General features: G+C 55.7%; 4 protein-coding genes across 4 annotated transcripts; 1 reads left to right on the top strand and 3 right to left on the bottom strand.

The window, feature by feature from the left end:
* Window positions 1–92: 92 nt before the first annotated feature.
* On the bottom strand, window positions 93–3,491 carry B0T26DRAFT_645786 (uncharacterized protein; the record flags this gene model as incomplete). Its single annotated transcript, XM_060437761.1, has 3 exons — window positions 93–935; window positions 975–3,206; window positions 3,336–3,491. The coding sequence occupies 3 exons, from the start codon at window positions 3,489–3,491 to the stop codon at window positions 93–95; spliced, it is 3,231 nt and encodes a 1,076-aa protein (XP_060295817.1).
* Window positions 3,492–10,858: 7,367 nt separating this feature from the next.
* On the bottom strand, window positions 10,859–12,284 carry B0T26DRAFT_275795 (uncharacterized protein). The gene has a single exon (XM_060434128.1). The coding sequence runs from the start codon at window positions 12,101–12,103 to the stop codon at window positions 11,312–11,314; it is 792 nt and encodes a 263-aa protein (XP_060295816.1). The 5' UTR covers window positions 12,104–12,284; the 3' UTR covers window positions 10,859–11,311.
* Window positions 12,285–12,571: 287 nt separating this feature from the next.
* B0T26DRAFT_708142 (uncharacterized protein) lies at window positions 12,572–13,827 on the top strand. The gene is made up of 2 exons (XM_060441883.1): window positions 12,572–13,554; window positions 13,691–13,827. Exons 1-2 carry the CDS (start codon window positions 12,902–12,904, stop codon window positions 13,692–13,694), a joined length of 657 nt encoding a protein of 218 aa, XP_060295815.1. The 5' UTR covers window positions 12,572–12,901; the 3' UTR covers window positions 13,695–13,827.
* A 1,390-nt stretch (window positions 13,828–15,217) lies between these two features.
* Window positions 15,218–16,666, bottom strand: B0T26DRAFT_740590 (uncharacterized protein; the record flags this gene model as incomplete). The annotated part of the gene is made up of 4 exons (XM_060443862.1): window positions 15,218–15,521; window positions 15,586–16,078; window positions 16,111–16,175; window positions 16,227–16,666. 4 exons carry the CDS (start codon window positions 16,664–16,666, stop codon window positions 15,218–15,220), a joined length of 1,302 nt encoding a protein of 433 aa, XP_060295814.1.
* Between the last annotated feature and the right edge of the window lie 4,482 nt (window positions 16,667–21,148).

The following is a 21,148-nucleotide window of genomic DNA, read 5'->3' as shown; positions in this document are numbered from 1 at the left end:
CGGCCTGATCCAAGGGAATCACTGGATCAAAGGGCCTTACTTGATACTGTAACGACAATAGCACTATCTAGCACATGAACATACAACACCCCTTATTTTCTCGGGAGCCTATACTTGCCGCCCACGACCTCGAGCTCGCCGTCTGCAATCTTTTCGCCCAGGAACTCCTGCAGCTCCTCGTTGCTCCACGGGAAGCCGTCCGAGATCAGCATCTTCATCATCATGGCCATCTGGCCGAGCGGCATGGTGGCGCTGGCGTTGGTCAGCATGCCGCAGATGTACTGCCAGTACATGGCACGACGCTCCTGTTCCTTTGCGCTGGCTCCCGCCGGTTTGCCGCCTGCCGTCTTGCGCGGCGGCTCGCCCCCGTCTTCCTTGTCTTCTGCTGTTGACATGGCGGCGCCAGGCTGTTGCCCGGCTGCCGATCCAGACGAGCCTGCGTTCGCCGCAGACGATGAGTCCGCATTCGCCGCCGCCGCGAGCGTCTCGGCCACAGCATACACGTCGTGCTGCACGTGGCGGAGGATGCCCTTGGCAACCCAAAAAGTGAGAGCTGCAGCGATCATGTCTTCGTCCATCTGGAGTTGAGCGTACAGCTCGTCAACAGACCGACGCACCGACGAGTTTCCGTCTTCGGCGTCAGGGTCTTGGAATGCGTAGATAACGGTCGCTTCCACCGTTGTACAGTCGACCGTGACGGAGCGGTCGCGCAACTCGAGCTCCACGCGTGCCTGGCCCAGCTGGTTCAGCCAGGTGAGCTTGCGACCCGACTTGAGACCCTGATAGCCAGACTCGTACCGCTTCTGCTCCTCGACGATGGGGGTCGGCAGGAGGAAGTGCTCGCGGTCCAGATTCGGCCAGAAAAGCCGCGACAGTATCCGAGCATGGTACTCCATCTCTTTTGCCCCTTGCGCTGATAGTGCCTGGTCCATGGTCTGGCCGGCCACATTTTGTCTCGCAGCGGGGTTCGATACACCCGGCGTAGCCGGTGATTTCCCCTCGTGCCTATCCTTGCGCTTCCGCCGGATTAGGGTGTCTACCTTCCGCGAGTCCCTTACATCCTTGATCATGACATCGCAGTTCTGCAATGCAGGCTCGCCGAAGCGGCGCTTTAGCAGGTCGAGGACCCGCAACTCTTGGTCAAAGTTTGCCGGGTCCGTCAGCAGCCGGTCCGCGAGCACCGAGGCAAACTCCTTGATGAAGACGTCCTCGCTACCCAGCGCCGAGATAAGCGTGCCGATGACGTCCTCGCTCTTGGGCCGCTTATAGTTCGCGCTGGCATCAACAGGGTCTGGAACCCACGTCATGTCGTTCCAGTCGAGGTCCTCGTCTTCTGGCGAGGCACGGCGAGACTGCAGCGGGTCGTTCAAGATCAGAGAAAGCTCAATAAGTTTGGTAGAGGACAGATCTCGAGCTGCCTTTTCGGCGTCCCCGGGCCCTGCTTCAGGGGTGCTGTCTCGCCGTTTTCTCGTGCCAGGTGTCTCGCGGTATCCTCCACCTACGGCAGGCGTCACGAAGGGGCCCGGTTCAGGCCCTCCCCGATTCCCGGTGCCGGTATGGCCTGCCTGAGAACGCCTCTCCATCGGCTTTTTCGCCGTCTCGTTGTACTTTCTCGCGACGCGCAGCTCCTCGGCGCTGGCGAGCAGGCCAGTGACTACAATACGGACGGCATCCTCACGCTGGCACAAGTACAGCTGCAAGCTCGACTCTACATGGCCTAGAAGAACCTTGCTGTGGTCTAGGGCATGTAGTGTACGGATTATGGCAATATAGGTGCGCAGAATCTTGAGCGTACTGTAGCCCGGGTGGAGTAGCCGAGTCTGAAGGGTATGCGAGAAGCTCGCCGTAAGTTGCAGACGACGAGCTGTGGTGGTGATTGTAGCACGCAGATCATCCAGGGCTCCGCGCGAGGAGGGCCATGCTAAAACAATATCAAAGAGCTCTGATATGCGGAGAGCGGCCAGGCGACCAAGAGCCAGCGACTGATATGTCTTGACATCCGATAGCTTGACAGGCGAGGCAGCCCCTGGGGATACACGCGACAAGACTTCCAGGCTGAGGCGTGAGAAGTGGTTCTCAACCCAGTCGCCGAGCGAGAGTATGCAAGGAGAAGTAAACGAGGCACCCGCTGTCCGGGATATTGTGTTCATGGCCGTGGCAGCTGAGAAGCTTTGGGTGTCGGACGCACTCCAAACTCCGGCATAGGCTCCCGTCACAAAGTCGGACATCATCGAGTCCATGATCTCAGCAAACAGAATCTGGAACCGCTCTCCTGCCAGTCCCACATTGTGTAGCTGCTCGACGAGCTCATGTAGGCGTTGCCTCGTAGCTATGGCATTAAGGTCATCGTCCGTAGGCGGTGCTAGCCGCTGGGACGATCGTACGGAGCCAATATCATTACTGTCATCCCCGGACGGTATGCCGAGGATTGTGCCCGTGAGACGCACGAGGACGATACTTACGGACCTCATCAGCTCCGGCGAGGCCGAGTTGCCGACGAGGGCATGTATATCCCGGCGGAAGCGTGTTGCAATAAGCTCGGGATCTACTACTAGTGGCTTGCCGGGGCCGTTGGCGACGGCGAGCTTGTGGAAGCCCCTTACGAGCATCCCGAAACCGTAGAAGTAGAGCCTTAGTGCTGCCTCCAGGGTCCGGATACTGCTCATGACGATCACCATGTGGCGCTCGTAGTAATCCCCTCTCCTCCCGGTGCCACGGTAGCGGCCCCTATTCTCAGCCCCTGGCTCGTCGCCTTGGTCGTCAAGGCAGCCAGACAAGAGCGGGACCACGTGCTGGGCAAAGTGGGAGCGGGCCTGCTGGGCGTGCCAAGCGACAACGTCCTCTGTGTGGGTAGCACGGGGCAGGAGAGCAGGGGCCTGGACGATGAGGGCCAGAGCATCGTAAAAGTCGACATCAGAGGTGTAGGCTTGGTGTGGCAACTGCGAGTCAGGGGGCAAGGTGCCAAACGAATCATCAGCTGTCGCCGACGCTGGTAGGGCAATACGGGCGGTAACGACATGCCATGCTCGATCAAAGACAACTTGGTCATCCGCCGCCGTGGCCAGTGAGGGGAATAGGGGCTGTGCCAACTGAGACCGGGCATCAATGGTACTGAGCGACGAGGTGAGGGTGGGTGATAGTGCAGGGGACGGGTCTGCCGCGTCCAAAGGGGCGTGTGCGTGGGCTCGGCGAGCGTGTTGGTGTCTCTGCAGTAGGAACTGGACGTGGTCCTGGGTGGTGGCAGCAGCAGCTGCTGCTGCAGCAGACGAAGCTGCAGCAGCGTCTTGGGAGAAGATGACCGACGGCGTTGCTGTGCCGTGGCCATAGCGGTCCACGATTGGTGCCGCTGGGCCGCCGAAGGGCTGGCCCTGGTCGGGAAATCTGATACATGGAGTCGAGTGGGGGGTGGGCTGCGAGTCGTCTGTATGGAAGACGGACTGGAAGACGCGGCGCCGGCGCTGGGGCCACTGTGAAGCAACAGCAGCCGACATGGCAGATGGAAGGCCGGTTCTGGCAGCGACAGCGAGATACTGTTCTGGGTCTGGGTCTGGGTCTGTCTCTAGTCAAGGTGCCACAAAAAGCCGGCCGGGAAGCCGGCAGATTTGCGGTCCTGGCGCTTGCTCCTAAGCAACTATTGAAGGCGGGATGCCGATCTGCGGCCAAAGACGAGCACCTCGATGGCTTCGATGGCCTTGATGGCCTCGATGGCCCGGGCTGATCTCGAGGGCCACGCACGAGAACCCCCCCCCCGCCCGGACGAAAAGGGACCGCGAAGGTGCCGGTGGCGTGACGGTAAGGTCGCCACGAGAGGGTTGGCTGCAGGACGATGCCAGGACGAGATGTCCCAGTGTCGATCCCAGAGTCGGTCGCCGTCCAGACTCCAACTCCAGCGTCGTACCCTAACCTTGGCTTATAGTACAGCTTGGATATTGACGTTTGATGTCAACGTCCGACGTCGTTAGGGCGGCCTACTCAGGCAGCCCGGTGGAAATGAAGGCCAGCCAGCTTCGGGATGGATGGCGAGCCAAGACCACTTCCACGCCGCACATAAACCAAGGTATCCGTACTAGTAAGTAGTGGAGTGGAGGGGAGGTGAGGGGATATTACTCGAGCATGCCAATCACGTAAGTAGGTAGGCAAAGTAGGTAGGTCGGCAGGTAGGTAGTCGCCGAATCTGGTGCAACCCAGGTGGTATGTGTGACGCCGACCGCGAATATTGCGACCCTCTAAGCGCGGAGATGGGCCGCATGCAGGGGGTAAGTAGCTATGTAGATAGCAAATAGACGAGGTGGGTAGCCGTAGCCGCGACAAGGAATCGGAAGTTGTAATTATCGCCGACGATGACAAAGGCTGCTAAGTGCCTGGCGTGGCCTAGGTCCCTTGTTCGCCTTGCCTGCTAGGAACGCTGCAGACAGACTGAAAGAGGTGGTAGGGTTTCTCAAATTATTGGGTTAATCTTGGTGGTGTGGGTAGTGTCTGGCGGTTTGGTGAGGGCACCCAGTGTGAGGGCCTGGTCTGAGCAGTAAGCTCCTACCTTAGCCTTGATCCGGTTCTATCTACCTCAGGTAGAGGACAGATTCATAAGGTAGGCAAGTACAGACGGAACTGAGCCGTGGCTGTCGATGGACAAGGTTAGGCTCAACCAAGGTGCTCCTGCTCGCCTCTCCGAGTCTGCGCGCCTGCAATGGCAATCGCGACCCGATGTCGATAGCCGCGACTTCCAGGTCCGTGGATCAGATTGAGATCAGATTCAGATCCTAGGGCGTCTATCGGGTGTCGCTTCCGTCGCTCGGCTCAAGTCCCAGTGCCCAAGATCTCCCTTGCTCGACCCCTTTCACTGCGGGCCCCGCGTGCTGCAGCCCTCGACTCCACGTTGACGAGCTGCCAGGATCTCTGTAATGAATTGATGCAAGGATAAGGACACACTCAATAGTGTCAACGGCAGCGGTTGTACAGCCTGGAGCGCAGGAAATGACGTCCTGCCCAGAGCTTCCCGGCAGGAGCAATCCGGTCAGTCCACGTCGATGGCGACTTCCCCCGGTAAGGTGGGCTGGTGGGGTGTTGAGGTGCCAAAACGGTAGCTTCGGCCCTGTGAGTGGTTCGAAAGGTTCCCGTGGTAGGTGCGGATATTCCGTACAGGTCAGTATCAAAACATTGGCAGCGGTGTGGCAGCCCCACCCCAAGCGGCGGCTACCCTATGCCGTTGGGTGTTAAAATTTGACTGTCTAAGCGCCCGTAGGATCGCGTTACTAACGCGGAATCCACCAATAAGCAGTGTCGCGCTTGAGAGGGGGCGCGCTTGTTAGAGCCGAGGAGGGCAGGGCTCGCCCAGGACTGGTGTGCCACCAGCCTTGTTGCTTCCACCAGTTCCAGCCGCGAACGCGCGCTTGCAGCGGATTAATGTCTCAAGGCGGCTAGGAGGCTGACCACAAACGTTAGCTCACACGCGCACCAAGGGGGGGAGGGGTGTGGGTGAGAACTTAACCTAGGTGCGGAGTGTACTTGCTCACGTTCGAATACCCCGTATCCAACCCAACCCTCTGGGACGCAGCAGCGGAATATGACTGAGAACCTTACCTGCGCGGCAGTGCGGTGAGCAGCAACGTCCATGGAAGTTCCTTCCATTCTGTGGCGCACGAGATTGGAGAGACGGTTGCTACCTGCATACAGCAACCAGCCGACGCTCTATGCCGCTACGGGACAACCCAAAGGAATTAGAACACAAGCGACCAGCCAGCCCCCAAAAGCGGCAAGCAGTCGCTTCTACTTTGACCTCTCGGTCCGTACTTTCCGTCTGTGCCTTGTGCCTGGGGGCAAGCTATAGCCACGACCCACGCCATCTCAGTGCTCGCTCCTTCCAGCTTCACATGGACGGTATCCGTAGGTGCATACCCCGCCGTTTCCGATTTTTTTTCTCTCTAAGTTCCAGGTTCTTTCTGCTGGTGCGGCACATGAAGCGCATCTGAGGCTATCTCCATTGTCTGGTGTGAATGCGAGTGTGAGTAATTACCGTGTGTTTCACACATGTTCCCAGTCCAGTCCAGTCCACTCACCTCCCTCGCCCGCCAGCCCTGGCCAGGTTTCCGTGCCTCAGGGAAATCTTTCTTCTTTTTCCGGCATCCCCTTTTCCCCCCTTCCTTCCTTCTATTCTATTTGCAATTCTTGTTTTTCCTGCGTGGCACCAGTGCTAGACGCCGCCACGCCCAGTAAGCCGGCTCGTGGGTCCAGCCACAGCAACAAAAGAAGAGTTGGAGGAAAGAAACGAAATATGACATGTTCGAGAAAAAAAGAGGAGACACATACTTTTGCCCCGGGCCTGCTTGTAGCTGCAGAACAATCAGCCTCTGACCTTGGGGTTATTTTTTCCTTCGGGACACCTTGCGTCTGCTTGCCTTGCGCACTCACTCACTCATCACCCGAGTACCTACCTACTCGTACACACTCTATTTCTGATTCGCACTATCACGGCCCCTTCTTGGCATCTAGTGCGTCGTGGTCCGTGTTTTTTTCCCCCTTCTCTCTCGGCAATCCTCCGGGACTTGCTGCCCGAGCTTTACGAGCCAAGTGTCTTGCCAGCCACCCGGTCGAATCTGGCCGAGGCCTATATCGGTGTCTGTTGCAAAGCTACGGGCCCGACATGGCGGCATCTCTCCTCTCCCCTCCCTTCCCCTCACCCCTCTCTGTATCCAAATAGCACACTACCTTGGGTTCTCTCTCTCGTCGGTCGTCCCACGGTCGAGACCCCAAACATCCGGTCACGAGAGGACCTGCTATGGAGCTCTGCCTCCTCCATCCCGCTTAAGCATTGCATCGCCCTCCTCTTTGACTGCTGCCTCGAGCCTTCCCCGCAAAGACATATGTGCTTTGTTGGGGGTATGATGTGATTGCTTGCTGAGTCGGGCCAGTTGGCTCAAGCCGGGTTGATTGCGTTCTTCCTGTTGCGTCAGTGATGCTTTGTCTCTATCTTTGCCCGTTCTCTCTGTTGGTCCCACGCCTTGGTGTATGTGTTGGGTACGGCTGTCGCCAACCCATCTCGTATCAAAAGTGGCGTATTTCTATGCCGTTGTGAGCCCCGGGGCCGTATCCCTCCGTTTCGGCGTCCATCTCGGGCGATGACGGCGATGCCACATGGCACGAGCTGCCAATGGGGAGGAGAGGGGAACCGCCTGCCGGCCTAGCACCACGCCCACTCTCACAGAACCGTCTTCCCGCATGTCAGGAGCCAGTGCCCGTACTATTTTTGTCTCTCTCTCCTGTCGATTGCAATGCGTTTTTTTATTCTCGTAGCGCCCAGATTCTGCTAGCTCGTGCCGGCAAGATGAGAAGTGTCGAATCCATAGTCTGTCCCCTCAGCGACCCCCGCAACTTCACCTTGGCTCTCGCGGCTCCGCTCCGTGCACACGTCAGTAACGGCACCGGCTTGACGACCGCGTCACCCTGTCTAGCTTACCTTCCTTCCAATAAACCTTGTGTCTCTGCAGCCCCGCCCAGGGCCCAGACAGTTTATTTTTCTTTTCTCTGTTAGGTTTAAACTTCTTCGGCAGGCAGGAAGCGGTGGCGGCGGGGGGAAAAACAAAGAGGAAGGATTCGAGTGGCGGGAGGAGCGGAATTGGCCCTTGCTGAGCCTGACTGAGGGCATAGGAGGGGGAAAATGGGAGCGGTATCGCGGGACAAACCGTCCCGACATACGAAACCTGGGACGGCAGCCTAGGCGGAGGACGAGGTTCTCCTCCAAGTTGCATCTTCCGGCCTTGTTTGCTCCTTTCTTTGTATCGCGGGTCGCTCTTCGGGACCATCTTGTCACCTTTTTCTCCGGTGCAGGAATATGACAGGACATAATGACCCATGAACCATGACCGTGACCCACCTAGGACGTATCCCATGCTCAAGCTATCAGAGATCTAGGAATAGCTGCTAGTTGGTTAGTTAGCCGGTTGGTCATGTATCTCATATATACTCGTGTATAAAGAAGTGGGAACCAGCCCACTAAGCCCAAGTTAGAGACCAGTCGATGATTCGTACGTGTGCCTGTCTTGGGTAGTAGGCGTCGGATCTAGATGGCTGACGGGTATCCTACACAGTAAGTAGTGTAGGATGGATGCATTTAGCTTTGCCTAGCGGTAGTTCCTGCGGCCAGATCATCTGGAAATTCTGGATAGTCTTCTCAGTCTGTTCCTTGAAACTTTTGACCAGTCGGTCAAGCAAGAGAATCTCGGCGGCGGTACTTGCCGACCCTCCGGCTTTGTTTGCTTGTTGTAAATCCGGCCAAGGAAAAGGAAAAACAAGGATGAAGAAAAGAAACGACTGCCTGGCAATGGTATGATATGCCAAATTGGAGCATTGCCAACAAGACTCGCTCGGCTATCTCCCTTTTGGGAATGCCGTCAAAGCCAACTATGGCGGCGGCCTAGATGTCGTTCCGTTCGTTGTGGTTGCTGTTGTTGGCCGGCAAAAGAAGACTAGGTAGCCTAAGGTGACTTTGCATGCGTGTATCCCCCCGGGGCGCTACTCTCGACCGTTACCCGTTATCCGTTATCCGTTATCCGTCAGTCAGTCGGTTATTGAGATCTAAAGACACCCGAGTCCAGTCCAAGCATAACGATAAAACGGGGCCTTGCTTGGCCGAACAAGGATCCATCCATCCATCCATCCATCCATCCAGCATCGAACACTGGATGAAACAGAAAAAGTAGGTATAGTATGTAGGTAGTATGTAGCATCGGAGAGGTGTTTTGTTATTTATTTATTACCATGGGTTGTTTCCACCGCGCCGTAGGCTAGCTTGCTTGCTGACTGCTACTACTAGTACTACTACTACTACTGCTGCTGCTGCTGCTACTACACCCACACACGTCTTGAGTCTTTCTTCCCCGTGTTCCCTTGTTGGGTCTTTCTGTTCATGTTCAATGTGAGGTAGTTTATAGAGTAGTACGACATGGGGAACCCCTTGTTCGCCCCTGGGTTTATGTCATAACCCTGTCAGAAGATCGACCGTTTGGACTCAAGGAAAAATGTCACTGTTCCCAGTTCCAGTCGTCCTATGATTTGCTGTAAGGTGCGTCTCCGCGGCAGGGCCCATATGTATGTCTATGTGGGAAGTTGGCGCAGACGAAAACCTCGCCCGAAAATTAAAATGAAAATAACCTCTTTGTCATTCGACTCTCCCTCTCCCGATATTTACCCTTGAGAAAGAGAAGAGAGAGCACAGATACGGGCGTGTGCGTGTGTGCGTTGGAGCAGAACGAAAAAAAAAAGAGCCAAGGGATGAACCGATAGGAACCATATCGCGGTTCTTATGTTGTCGTGCGGCGCAAGAGAGCTTCCATTCCCTTCTTCCGCTTCTTTCTGTGCCGCTGGATACGCCCCTTCCCCTCCCTCAGTGGTACGTTTCAAAAAAAAAAAAAAAGAAAAAAAAGTGAAGAACTTGATTCTCAAGTGCTTCCTCAACTACCCGATAGATAGATAGCAGCATCAGGCGGGCAGGCAGGGGGTCCGGGGTCCTAAGTTGCTGATGCGCATGGTCTGTTTGCACTTTGCACCTTTCTTTCTAGCCCCTCCCCCCACCCACCCCTACATGTCCTATAGTATCTGCATCCTCCCCCCCCCTTGTCAGTTCACTCCTTTCTGTGGGAGCGGGGAAAGGGGGGTTTGGCTACCGCCATGTTCTCGTTGTTGGTTGTTGCCAGGAAGCCTTGCTAAAGTAGCTAGATGAGACGGCATGTTCCGTCTCTGACAAGTGCGAAAAAATGTGGCAGGGTTTTGTTTTGGAGAGGAGACGCTTGTAACAAAAACGGCCCCCACTTTACGATTTGATCGGTCGGTGAACCTGAGCAGACCGACCGACCGACCGACGGACTGACGAACTGACTAATACCGAACTGGTTGGTTGGAACTTGGCTGAATACCGGTCCAGGAACAGGAACAGCAACAATAGCCGTGATCACCGGCAGCTCTGTGGTTCTACTGTCCGGCTCGTGCTTTGGGTTTTGTACGGACGCGTTGATGAAGAAAGAAAATACACAAGAATACCTACCTTGGTAGCCCTCCCGCCGCCCTGCTTCCGGGGATCTGCACTACTCCGATCTTTAAAAAAAAAAAAAAAAAAGTCTTCTGGGAACAACTATTTCTTGGGGGCTGCCCGAAGGCCCGGGACCCGGCTTGCGGCCCCGACCGGTCCAGACAGCAACTGCTTCCATTACTGGCCACAGCTGGGTATCACGGCAACATGACAAGGGGGAAGCTCTGGTTGGTCGGGGTGTGGTGCAGTTGCTAAGTAATCCCCAACGGTGAGATATCCTTGGCAAGCCAGCCCCAGCAACCCGATTCCGGAAGGTGTTGTTGAAAGAGAAAGAACGCCTGGGCGAAATACTAGGTAGGTATATAAGATTGCATATAATTACCAGCATGGATGTCAGAACCGGTAGTCGTAAAGAACAAATCGTCAGCACCTTCTATGGCGGGGGAGGGGCGTAACTTTTGGTCCGGTACAGCCTAGCCCGATGTCATGTCATGGCGTGCGTGTCTACATGCCCGAGTACCCGACCTGGAACTGGAACTGGAACTGGTACGATAAACGAACCTAGGGTAAACGAACCTAGGGGATAATTTCCGGGGCCGGGCAGCCGAAGAGGGAAACGGCCTAATCTTCTTTTCCTTCCATTTCACTTACCAGGTCCTGCAGGCCAAGCGTGAGGAACCTTATAGTAGCCGTCGATCGCTGCTGGTGGGCACGGGTTGTTGGGTTTGTGTATTGTGTGGTTGTTGTTGTCAAATTTGACACGGGTGCCAAACGGCTCTACCTAATCATGCACAACAGAATGTGGCTTGATATGGGGTGTATACCTACCGGTACGGGGCTGGACCATGGAGTGCCGTGCGTGGGCTTGGTTTGTGGTGGCGCTGATAGCTAGGCTTTTCCAATCAGAACATGGCCAGGCAATTGTGAAACAAAAACCTGCTGTTTCTTCAACACAGGCGCCCCTGCAGATTTTAACCCTGCATGATTGGGGGTGTGTTGCTGCCGAATGATAAAACTCAAACAGGACTAGCGTGATTCACGGACCGAAAGACGAAATCGGTTTGAACTGTCGCCAACCAACGCGCTTCTTGTTTGCCGTGATGCGCGACTTGAGGTTGCATGGAGATGTGTGTGATGGGTGTGATGGGAGTTTAGGTTGTTCTGTTTCTCTGCTGCAGCAAAATAAGCTCTCAGGCCTGTCAACTTCCCTTTGGGACCACGCCCGGATGATGGATATGATGGAATTTTTGGGTGGAAGCCGGGGGGGCCGTTGCGGGCCGGCGGGCTGCCCCCTCACAACTCCTTCCCCGAACGTAAGCTCTCCCGATTGCGCCCTACAAGGCCCGGCGGCTGCTGACAAGCGGGCACGCATGCCCTGGTGCTCGTCATATTAAGGTAGGGGAGTAAGATGAGTTGCGATTTGATGATGCGATGGGACGAAAGAGATGCGATGCTCAAACCAAACCTAGGATAGGCAGGTACGGAATGCGAATCATTGCCCAAGCTCCAACCCTGCCGTCGTCTTCGCTTTCGACCTGTTGGTAATAAAACTCGCACACACAAGATCAGAACAGTGTCCAACGAACGTGCGAGCGTCTTCACACCCGCGCCGCACGCCTCTTTTCTTTCTGCGACGAACAAATTTTCTAGTTCGTCATGCACAGAGACTCCACTCCATCCATCACCCGTCTCGGGTTTGACGCAGCCATCCATCTCATCTGTGAACCGGGCCAGCCTGCCAGCATCCGCGAGCGAACGGACGTCTGATCGCGGCAGCCGTTCTGAACAAAGAGAAAAAAGCTGCAGCCGAAAGCAGCCGCTTGTTGGGGGACTGCACTGCACTGCACTGCGCTGCAGCACATCGGGTCCGCAACCTCCATGGACCTGGAAAGCAGAGGTATCAGACAGGGTCGGTGCGTGCGCCGTGCGGTACCGACGGGAGCGAGACCGAGGGCCCGACCGAGTGGAGGGGGGTCGCGTCTCTTTCGGGTTGGTCTGCGCCAGTGCCCACCCACCACCGTGTCCATGCCTCCCACCACTAGCACCATCACCCACCCCAGGGAGCATTGCAGCCAGCCACGGCATTGGCCAGGGCCCGACACGCTGGGTTGGGGAAGGCCTTGCAGTTGGTCCACGGGGCTTGCAGGACCGAGGTGTGGCGCCGGTACGCTACGGTTTAACCCGTACTGTACGGAATTCTGTGCCATAAATCCCCCCACTTGGCCGCCACGGCGCGCTGACACGGGCTAAGTTTTTTGTAGCATAAGTGGGCCCGGTCTGCTCAGGAAATTCCGGGGCTTGCTATTTCCAGCGAGGCTGTGATGTGGAGTCGTTACCGCAACCTGGAGTTGAAGGCTGAGTTTGTGTTGGAACAAGCTACACACCAAAAAAAAAAGGTTGACTTCGCATTTTCAGTCAACAGCATTCTCTCCATCCCAATTGGCGGCTTCAATCTGCATTGGGGTGCGGCTCTTGACTAGCCCTCTTGGCGAGTGGCCTTTTTTGTTTATTTTCATCCTCAGGCTCTCGAGTCTCCACTGTCGAGTCGAGTCGAGTCGAGTCGAGTCGAGTCGAGTCTAGTTGACGGGCATGGCATGTCGTGCTTGTTGGTCCCACCGTGGCGACTGTTTGCCCCTTTCCCTCTACTTTTCTCCTGTGTTTGCTTCGCGGCGTGGTAGTAGATCCTATCATCGCATCTCAGCTTCCCGTCTATCCGTGGTACCAGAGGAAAAGATGGGATTGCCGTCAGAGTGATGTACTCTGGGCTGTTCTATCATTTCATCAACCACTGGTATTTTACCAGCCAGTGCTGCAGTCTGTCTGCACGCTCGATTTCGTAGTCGTCTGATTTCCTAGCCATGTTTCACTTGCCACGGGGTAGACATGATTGACCAGCTGCGCCGCTCAGAAAACGGTTTTCGAAGTGGCTCCGGACCTCTAGCCTCCTCCGTATCCGTACTCGCTACCTCTAAGAAAGACCAAGAGAATAGCGGGTGGTCGCGCGTCGTTAGGCCTCTTGACGGTAGCATTCTCGGGCCGCGGTTCTTGAAGCTGTATCTAGGCAACGGTTTTTGTCCCATGCTCCCCGCCGTTACACAGCCCGATGCGTTGGACACTGGGTATCTGGCGAAGGAGCAAGTAAAATGTTCTAGCCGCCAAGGCGGCCGTGGGGCGGCCGGAAAAAAGATGGCGCAGGGGAGGGCACAGAGCGAGAGTTGCTTGTCTGCTGTTCCGCAGCCGTACATTAACTCTCGGCTTTGCAGCCATGCTGGAACCCTTTCCACGTCACCCTCGTCACAGGACCCAGGTCCAGGGCAACTCTCCCGTGGGGACGCCTCGCCCTCGGGCAAAACCGAGTTGGGGTCGGTGTCTCTTGTGTGTGTTTGTTTCCTGCATCTTGTTTCAAGTGGCGTTCATGCTGCTATCGCTGTGCGTGGCCTTTTTGCCTTTGCCTGGGTGAGTGTTGTGTCGAGGTCGGTCCCGCTTGTTTGGTGCCTCCGCCGTGTCCAAGAAAAATTCCAAGCTTCCCATCAGGCCTAGAGGTTTTAGCTACCTTGCTAAGAATGCTAATTAGGAAAGGCGGTGGCCGCCGGCCCACCCGCCGCGGCCGCCAACCGCGGCCAGCTAACGTTGGGGTCGGATGCTAACATCTCGCAGACACTCACAACCTACCTAAGGGAAGACGTTATTTTGTCGATGGCTTCGATGCCTAGTTCTGGAGAATCGTACGAAGTTTAATAGCGAAGCCGTGGGCCGTGGGGGACGGGCTACGTGCCGGGTTGCTGCAGAGTAGCCAGAGACGTTTTTTTCTCGACCCTCCCCTGCTCGACCTAGGGACGTACGTAAGGTAGTAAGGAAGCGACCTGACAAGGTTAGCAGTCAAAGCAAGTCGCCGACGTCAACCAACACAAAAAAAAAAAGCACGCACATGCCTGTCCAACAAGCTCTCGCCGTGTCCGTGCTGATCAAAGTTACCTCGTCTCTTGTAGTACGCACCATGTTAGTTCAAGAAAGACGGGAGCGATAGTATGGTTTGCCAAAGCCGTCTTGTTTCAAGCCATCGCGCACTGAGCTAGGCCCAAGCAAGACTGCCCGGTTGGCTCGCTTGCTCGCGGATTGCGTAATTAGAAAAGTCGCGTTAGAAGTCGTGCAAAGTGCATGCCAAAAGTTCGGAACCTTGACTTTGAATTCTGGACTGCCTGGGAATCCTCCAGAGCCCTGCCATCCTACCACTAAGGTAATCTGCGGCAGTCCCGTCTCGTCTTTCCCTTTCCTTCGGACTCTGCCCCGGAAAAGAGGGGCAGAAGGAGGGGGTTTTCTCATGGGCGGCAAGTGCCAGCCAGCCAGCCAAGCAAGGGATGGAAGAGCGGGAAGGACCCAGATGTGCTCCTTCCCCGTTCAGCCATCAAGGCCAGGGGCTGGTCATCGCAACCCGTAGTAAGGTAATAACAGCGGCTTTTAAATGAAATTTAAGAACAAAGTACCAACGTTCTCAGTACGTAGTATCGCCGTCCCAAGGCACTCGTACTAGGACCAGGACTAGAGATTGAGAGTGGACTTAACTATCTCAGCAATGTCACGCATCAACAAATGGGGTATTCTGATCAACAGCATCGTTGACTATAGGTATCAAATGTTGCTATGTATGTACGCAGCCTAAATTGCATAGAAAGGGTATATCCACAAGATATAAAATTCCGCCATCGGAGACCATGTGTTTGGACCGCCGTGGTTGAAGAAGGATGAAGAAAAAATGAGGGTAATAAAGGGGAGAGACAGAAGTGAAGCGGAAGAAGAAAATGACAAGAAAAAAAAAGGACAAAACCTCCAATCCTTCGATCCCCCGCCCCTTCCAAAAAAAAATTCATGAACGCTCATAATGATATCCAGGTTTTCGCCCAGTGTGTACCGCCCCTTGGTGACCAAGGCCATGTTGTGTAGCCGTTCCGCATCTAGCAGATATATCCCCCCCAAAAAAAAACAAAGCGAGCCATATCCCAGAAATAGAAAAGGTGAGGCTTTCCATACGCCCCATTCTCCAGATTTTGTACACCTCTTCGTCTTTGTCGTCCTCTTCGAAAAAATCCCGGAAAACTTGCAAAGCAAAACACCCCATGTGATTATGCGCCGAAAAAAGAGCTCCTCGCTCCACGCAAAAGCCAAGATGCGCCTCTTCCACATCGCTCGCTCTAGTGGGGCCTAGCCGCTTTTCCTCTGCTTGCACTTGTCGTGTAATAGGTGGCCGTTCCTCGCTGTCGTTCGGGTGAACTCGGCACCGCAGTTGGGGCACGATGCTTTTGCGGCTTGCCCCGACTTCTCGCGCTGGTGCCGAAGTAGGTTGCTGAATGTAGAGAATTGACGCCCGTTGCATCCGTGCTCCCAGCATTGAGGTTTTGGCCGGCTCTGGACCACTCTAACTTGACCCGAAGCGTCCTGGGGACCGGGGCCCATCACTGGCGGGCCTGAGTACATGCCAAGGTTGGGGTCTGGCATGATCGGTCTCCTACAATAAGTCAAAGGGTTAGCATTCGTACAATTTAGTGGCCTTGGTCAGTTCTGAGCCGTACCCATAGTGTGACGACAAGCTCGGCGCTGTCGTCGTAGGGTAGCCATAGTCGGTCATGTATGACGGCGGAGGGTAGTGGCTGGCAAACATGCCGGCTTGGTTGTGGTCCGAGAGAGGCGGTGAAAAGGACGGCAAGTACTGCGACGACGAGGGTTCGGCCAAGAGGGAGATTTGAGGCGGTGCGGTAGTGTAGACAGGCATGCTCGATGAGCCCGTTGACAAATCGGCCATTGTGACTGGTGGTGAGTAGACTGAGGAAGAGCTGCTTCCCGTTCTCCGGTTCCGGACGTTCATCTTGGAGTTGTGCCGGGCGTGGTCTCGCTGTCTCTTGAGTTCTCGCTGGTCCGGGGTGAGCGTCCCTCTTGGGGGGCTTCCGGTAACCGATCTCGACGCGCTGGGGGGCGTCAGGCTAGCTTCAGATCCGTAGTGGCCCATTTCAGGGCCCATGAGAGAATTTCCCGTCTCCATCACTGGCAGGTTGTGAGCAAAGGCTTCTAGAGAGCTCAGAGCTACAAGTGAAGCTTACCTGGCCAAGTAAAAGCAGACCTCGCTCCCATGCTGAATCCAGCGTCATACGAGAGGGCGACAGTGCTGAACTTGGGTTAGTATCGTGGCAAGACCCAGCTCGTGCAAAGCACCTACCTCATAGTTCCCGGTTGGATAGTCGAAAGCGGTGGTGGTGACGACGCCGACGGCTCCGCGTGTCTTGGGGCGTGTTCTACTCGGAGTAGAGGCGTGCCCTGGGGTCGATCTGCCTCGAACCAGTCTGCATCCAAGACTCCCTCTGCTAGTCGCTGGTAGTGCGGCTGGTGCTGGGAGGCAGGCGTGGGCAGGTAGGCGACCGAGTGGGGTAAGCTCGGGCTCAGATACGGTGGCGAGGCAAGTTCCTGCGATGATGGCGGTCTGCTGGTGGTATAAGACGAAGACTCGAAGGTGGAAGGCGTGTAGGCCGGAGACTCGGCAAGTCGTAAACCCTGGAAGAGGCCTTCTGTCGTCGACCCTGCGGTGGTGCTGGAGGTTCTCGATCTGGGGTTGTGTGAGTAAGTTTCACTGAAACCCTCGTCTTGATACATGGGGTCCATCTTCTTCGAGGGAGGAAGGAAAGAAGGCGGACGGCTGAGAGAGAGTAAGCAGCACATACGTTATCCGTGTCGCGATGCGGATTCCGGTGACGACGAGATGCGGTGCGATCAGCTCAAGCCACGGCGACCCTGTGGACTTATATGAGGAGGGCAGAGGGGAGGTCGGTAGCGAAGCTCGGGGCCGGTGCGTTCAAAGCGATCAGGTCTAGGTAGCAAGATAGGGACGAAGCAACAGAATCTATCTTTGGGGGGGTGCTTGAATTTCAAGATGCTCTCAGCCTCAGTAGGTCATGGAGGAGCAGGGCCGGGACAGGGAAGGCTTATAAGTCTGCGGAGGCGGTACGGTACATCTCCACAGGCACAGTGCCTGGGTAGAGTTGTGCATGACGAGGAGGGCCAAGATTCAAGTCCACAGGCATAGACAGGTAAGGCCCATAGCTACTTGGACGGATTAGAGTGTGTATGGGCAGACAAGGAACATGCATGTACGTGGGTGTGAGTCTTGAGGGAGGAGCTGCCAGAGAAGGGCCGGGGACAGGGTATGGGACAGGGGACAGGGAGCGCATGGGGCAGAGGGGGAGGGGGGTGAGCCCAAAGAGTCCAGAAAAAAGTACAAGGGTACATGAAGACCAGCGAGCGAGCAGACGACGAATGCACGATCAGGGGTGGGGAGGCCCAGGGAAGACGTCCGTTTAGCTTTCAAGGTGTCAACGGCCTTACCGGGGAGAGTGGGCATGCTCATGAAACTAACCACGGCTTAGCGGGGACAGCTCGACCAGAGTACGTACCCAAATAACCTACGTCCCTCCCCCCTACTGTAGTTGTACCCATCATCGAGTGACCGGTGGCGCGGCGTTGGCTTGGTTCCCTGCGCGACTGTCGGGCTCATTGGCCTGCCAGCCGACATCAGCAACGGAGAGAGTGGCGCGGGCAAAACGGACCATCGTTTTGGCTAGGCTGCAGCATTTCTCTGGCTGCTGTATGGATAGCTGTGCCGCGCTGTGCTCTGAAGCAGATGAATCCATGTGCCGTTGCCAAACAGGACCCAAGCCGACCGACCTCGTGGCAGAAGCAGCGTGGAACTTGGGAAACACGCTCGACAGTGTTACCACGATGGGACTTTTGTCCCACGTCCACGGAACATGGACAGCCGACCCAGGCCGCGGCTCCGTCAGCAGCAACCGCAGTAAGAGAGTATAGAGTGTATAGGGCGTAGACTTTTGGGGAAGCGGTGTAACCGCAATTGCGCATCTTAGTTACTGTTTACTATCGCAGACAGAACTCGATCGTTCGGTTCCGTCTCAATCGAGACGAGGATTCGATGCGATCTGTCTACCATTGCCATTGCCATTGCCATGGGCATAGGCAAACTGCGCGGCTGGCGCCTGTCCCAGCGATCCGCGACAGGCGGCCAGACAGCGACAGGGTCAGGGAGCGAACTTACGTCTGCTGCTCGCTCTTCAACAGGAAAGCGACCAGCTTTGGTGTCCCAGCGGAGCACTTCGCTGCTGCCCCGTCCATCCACAGGCTGGCCAGCTAGCACAGGCTAACACACCAGGCGGGGGGGGGGCAAGCCAGACGAGTGAGCGAGCGAGCGAGCATTGCAACTCTTGAGGTAAGTTGCCTACCGGGGCAGGATCACCCGACGAGGGTGGTCGGCGAATGGATACGGAAGAAGGGCGGAGGGGAGCAAGAACATGCAAGTTGCAGAAGCCAGAAATATCCATGCTGGGCTAGCCCCGTCGTGGCATAACCTCCATTCTCGTACTGCGTAAACTGAGTAGCTTTGTATTGTACGGATGCCGCCAAATACTTAGACCGTGTTGAAGAGAAAAGAAGTTGGAGAACATGAGCAATCGGACGGGCCGTACATACAAGATGCTCGGTGACTCGACTCGAAGGAAATAAGGAACTTAGAAGGGCGCCGGTTAGTGCGTGAGGTGCCGACTCGAAAGACCGCCGCCCGTGCAAGAAGACGTCACATCACGAACCCATCAACAAGTTGATGAATCGTCTGCGAGTTCGACGCCTGCTTGTGGCCCGGGTCCACGCGGTCTGTCTGCCTCTGGCAGCTCTGTATTGAAGCGGCAGGCAGGGGCGGGACGAGGAGCATTGATGCTGCTGTGGACGAGGGCAATCGAGCAGTGGTTTGCTTTGATTGTCTAATTGTCGGGTGCCAGGACCTTAGGTGGGCTCGCCGTGGCAGACTCAGGCACTCACTCAGGCAGAGAGCACCAGCACTGACAGAGATGAAGCAGCCAAATTGACATGAAGTGGAAGGATCCAAAACCCTGTCCGCCAGTTGCACTTTCCGTTTAATTCGATTGCAGGGCACAAAACGCACCTACCTTATCAGGGTAGCAGGGTAGGTAAAGACGGGTACTTGCCTTACACAGGGTTGTAGTCAAGTGGAGGGGAACCGTTCTAGTGCCAACGAGCCGGCCGGGTGGAGCGGTAGCAGGGACAGTTTGTCTGCCCCAGACGACCTATGCATACTTTCCCGTCACTTTAGTTGGGTTAATAAACGAGCTCCGCGCGTGTCGTGTCCTTGCGCCAATCTCGCCAGTCCCGTCCCTCGCCAGTCGCCAGGCCGGCAGGCGTCTACAGTGCAGTCATAAGGGTAGGCAGGCATCTTGGGTGTACTGTATTGTAGGGACTCAGGGAGGTAGGCGCAGCAGCCCAGCTTTGGAAGGCAGCCGTGTCTCTAGGCTCTCCAGCTGGGCGTTTTTTGGCCCCTTTAATTGACTGCCACTGTCACGGCCTGTGCAACCCTCCCTTCACCTCGCCAGCAAGGAGAGAGAAGGCGACGTTGCGGCGAACGCATTTAGCTCTGCCGCTTGTCGACACCTGCCAAGACAGCTACACTACTGGCTCTTTTCATCCATCCCGTCACATATAGTAGCTCTGCCATTGTTCTCGAAGCCCGTGAACCAGGAGACCGGCTGTCAGGGTCTGGCACAGTTGTACCAACCATTCTACTCCTGCATGGGACTTATCGCCCTAATTAATTGCCTTCCATTCTTTGAGTTGTATGGAGTGAGTACGGAGAACGGATACGTTCCAGCACACTTGGGATTGCAAAACGACACGACCACCTACTCCGCACCGCGCCCAGTATCCGTATACTTCCTCCTTGTTATGTAAGGACTCTCTGAGGTCCACCTTTTTTTGATTGTGAATGCCGTCGACGGGGTTTCATTTTCTCGGACCACACATCTCGGTCTGGTATTCTGGGTCTAGGCTAGGCAAATCCCATTTCCCTGCCCGGGTAGCGTTGGGAAAGACAAAAGGAACCGCACATGCCCACCTCACGCTTCCCTACACAGGAAAGAGGCAGAGTATCAGCATCAGCACTTAGAACCTGCCTCTACCCCTACTTAGTACCACTAGAGATTAGCCAAGGTCCAACGCCCATCAAGCGGATTCCATTGTCTATTATTACACACGCACTAATCCACACTGTAGACCGCTGTAACTACCACCTACCTACATACTCACAACCAACACACATACGAGTGCATACGAGCTCCATTCTAAAATAGAAGTATCACGTTCATGACACCGAGGACAACAAGAGCCCAGTTGCGGGTTAGCAGAATCAGCTAGCAGTGTCAAAAGAAGTAATAAACTGCACATCAGGGACGTCTGGCTGAAGCGGACTCGTCTCTACCTTAGCTGGTAGCTAAGGTAGCTCTCCGCTGGGGGACTGGTCAAACCCCACATGTGGCCCGATCAGTGGGGTGAAACATTTGACCTGCCGGATGTGGAAATCGCTCAAGATGTGTTTCCTGTCCTGAGGTAAACCCCTAGGAAGAAGCGTCTATTGCGCGACTGGCTGCCACAGTCCACCAACCACTTCGAGTTGGACGACGCGCTTAACAAAAGCAATACGGCGGATGGTGAATCGTCAAAGCGCGAGTCGCAAGCCCTTGCCGGCCAAGGGTTAGAATGGCTTGAGGGCGACCCAATCACGGAAAGAACGAGCAGTGGCTGCCGTAGCGCGGGCGCTTGCTCGCAACTGCTGCGTACTGCTCCTTTCCCCCCCCTTGGGACTGAGCCAAATCTCTCTCTTGGGCACAAGAAATTTGGGGGCACCTTACTTGGGTTTGCGTGTGTGTTCTCGCGGCACTGTGCCTCAATGTTTCGGAGGGGGCTAGGAGTTCAGGACGCCACTTAGGGCACTAAACATCCGAAGCAGCCATCATTTTTCAACATGCCCAGGAGTCACGACCCGTCGGCTCTCACAACTTGGTCGCGCCAAAACGTGAACGTAACAGCCGCAGATCCCGACGATGCGATGGGTGTCGCGACGACAAACAAACCCCCACCTACCTCCCAACTCCGTACAGTACATACCTACAGTACCATGTTCCGTACCTTTCTTTACATTGCTTCCATCCGAGTTTCTACTCCGCACCAGAGCGCACTTACATTACATACGACGAACAATATACATAAGGCTAGGGAAGGTTTGACGCCACG

This window comes from Lasiosphaeria miniovina, assembly GCF_030549165.1.
Source record: "Lasiosphaeria miniovina strain SMH2392-1A chromosome Unknown B0T26scaffold_4, whole genome shotgun sequence".
NCBI lineage: Eukaryota > Fungi > Ascomycota > Sordariomycetes > Sordariales > Lasiosphaeriaceae > Lasiosphaeria > Lasiosphaeria miniovina.
The sequence above is the reverse complement of the archived record's forward strand: the minus strand, read 5'-3'. Positions and strand labels throughout refer to the sequence as shown.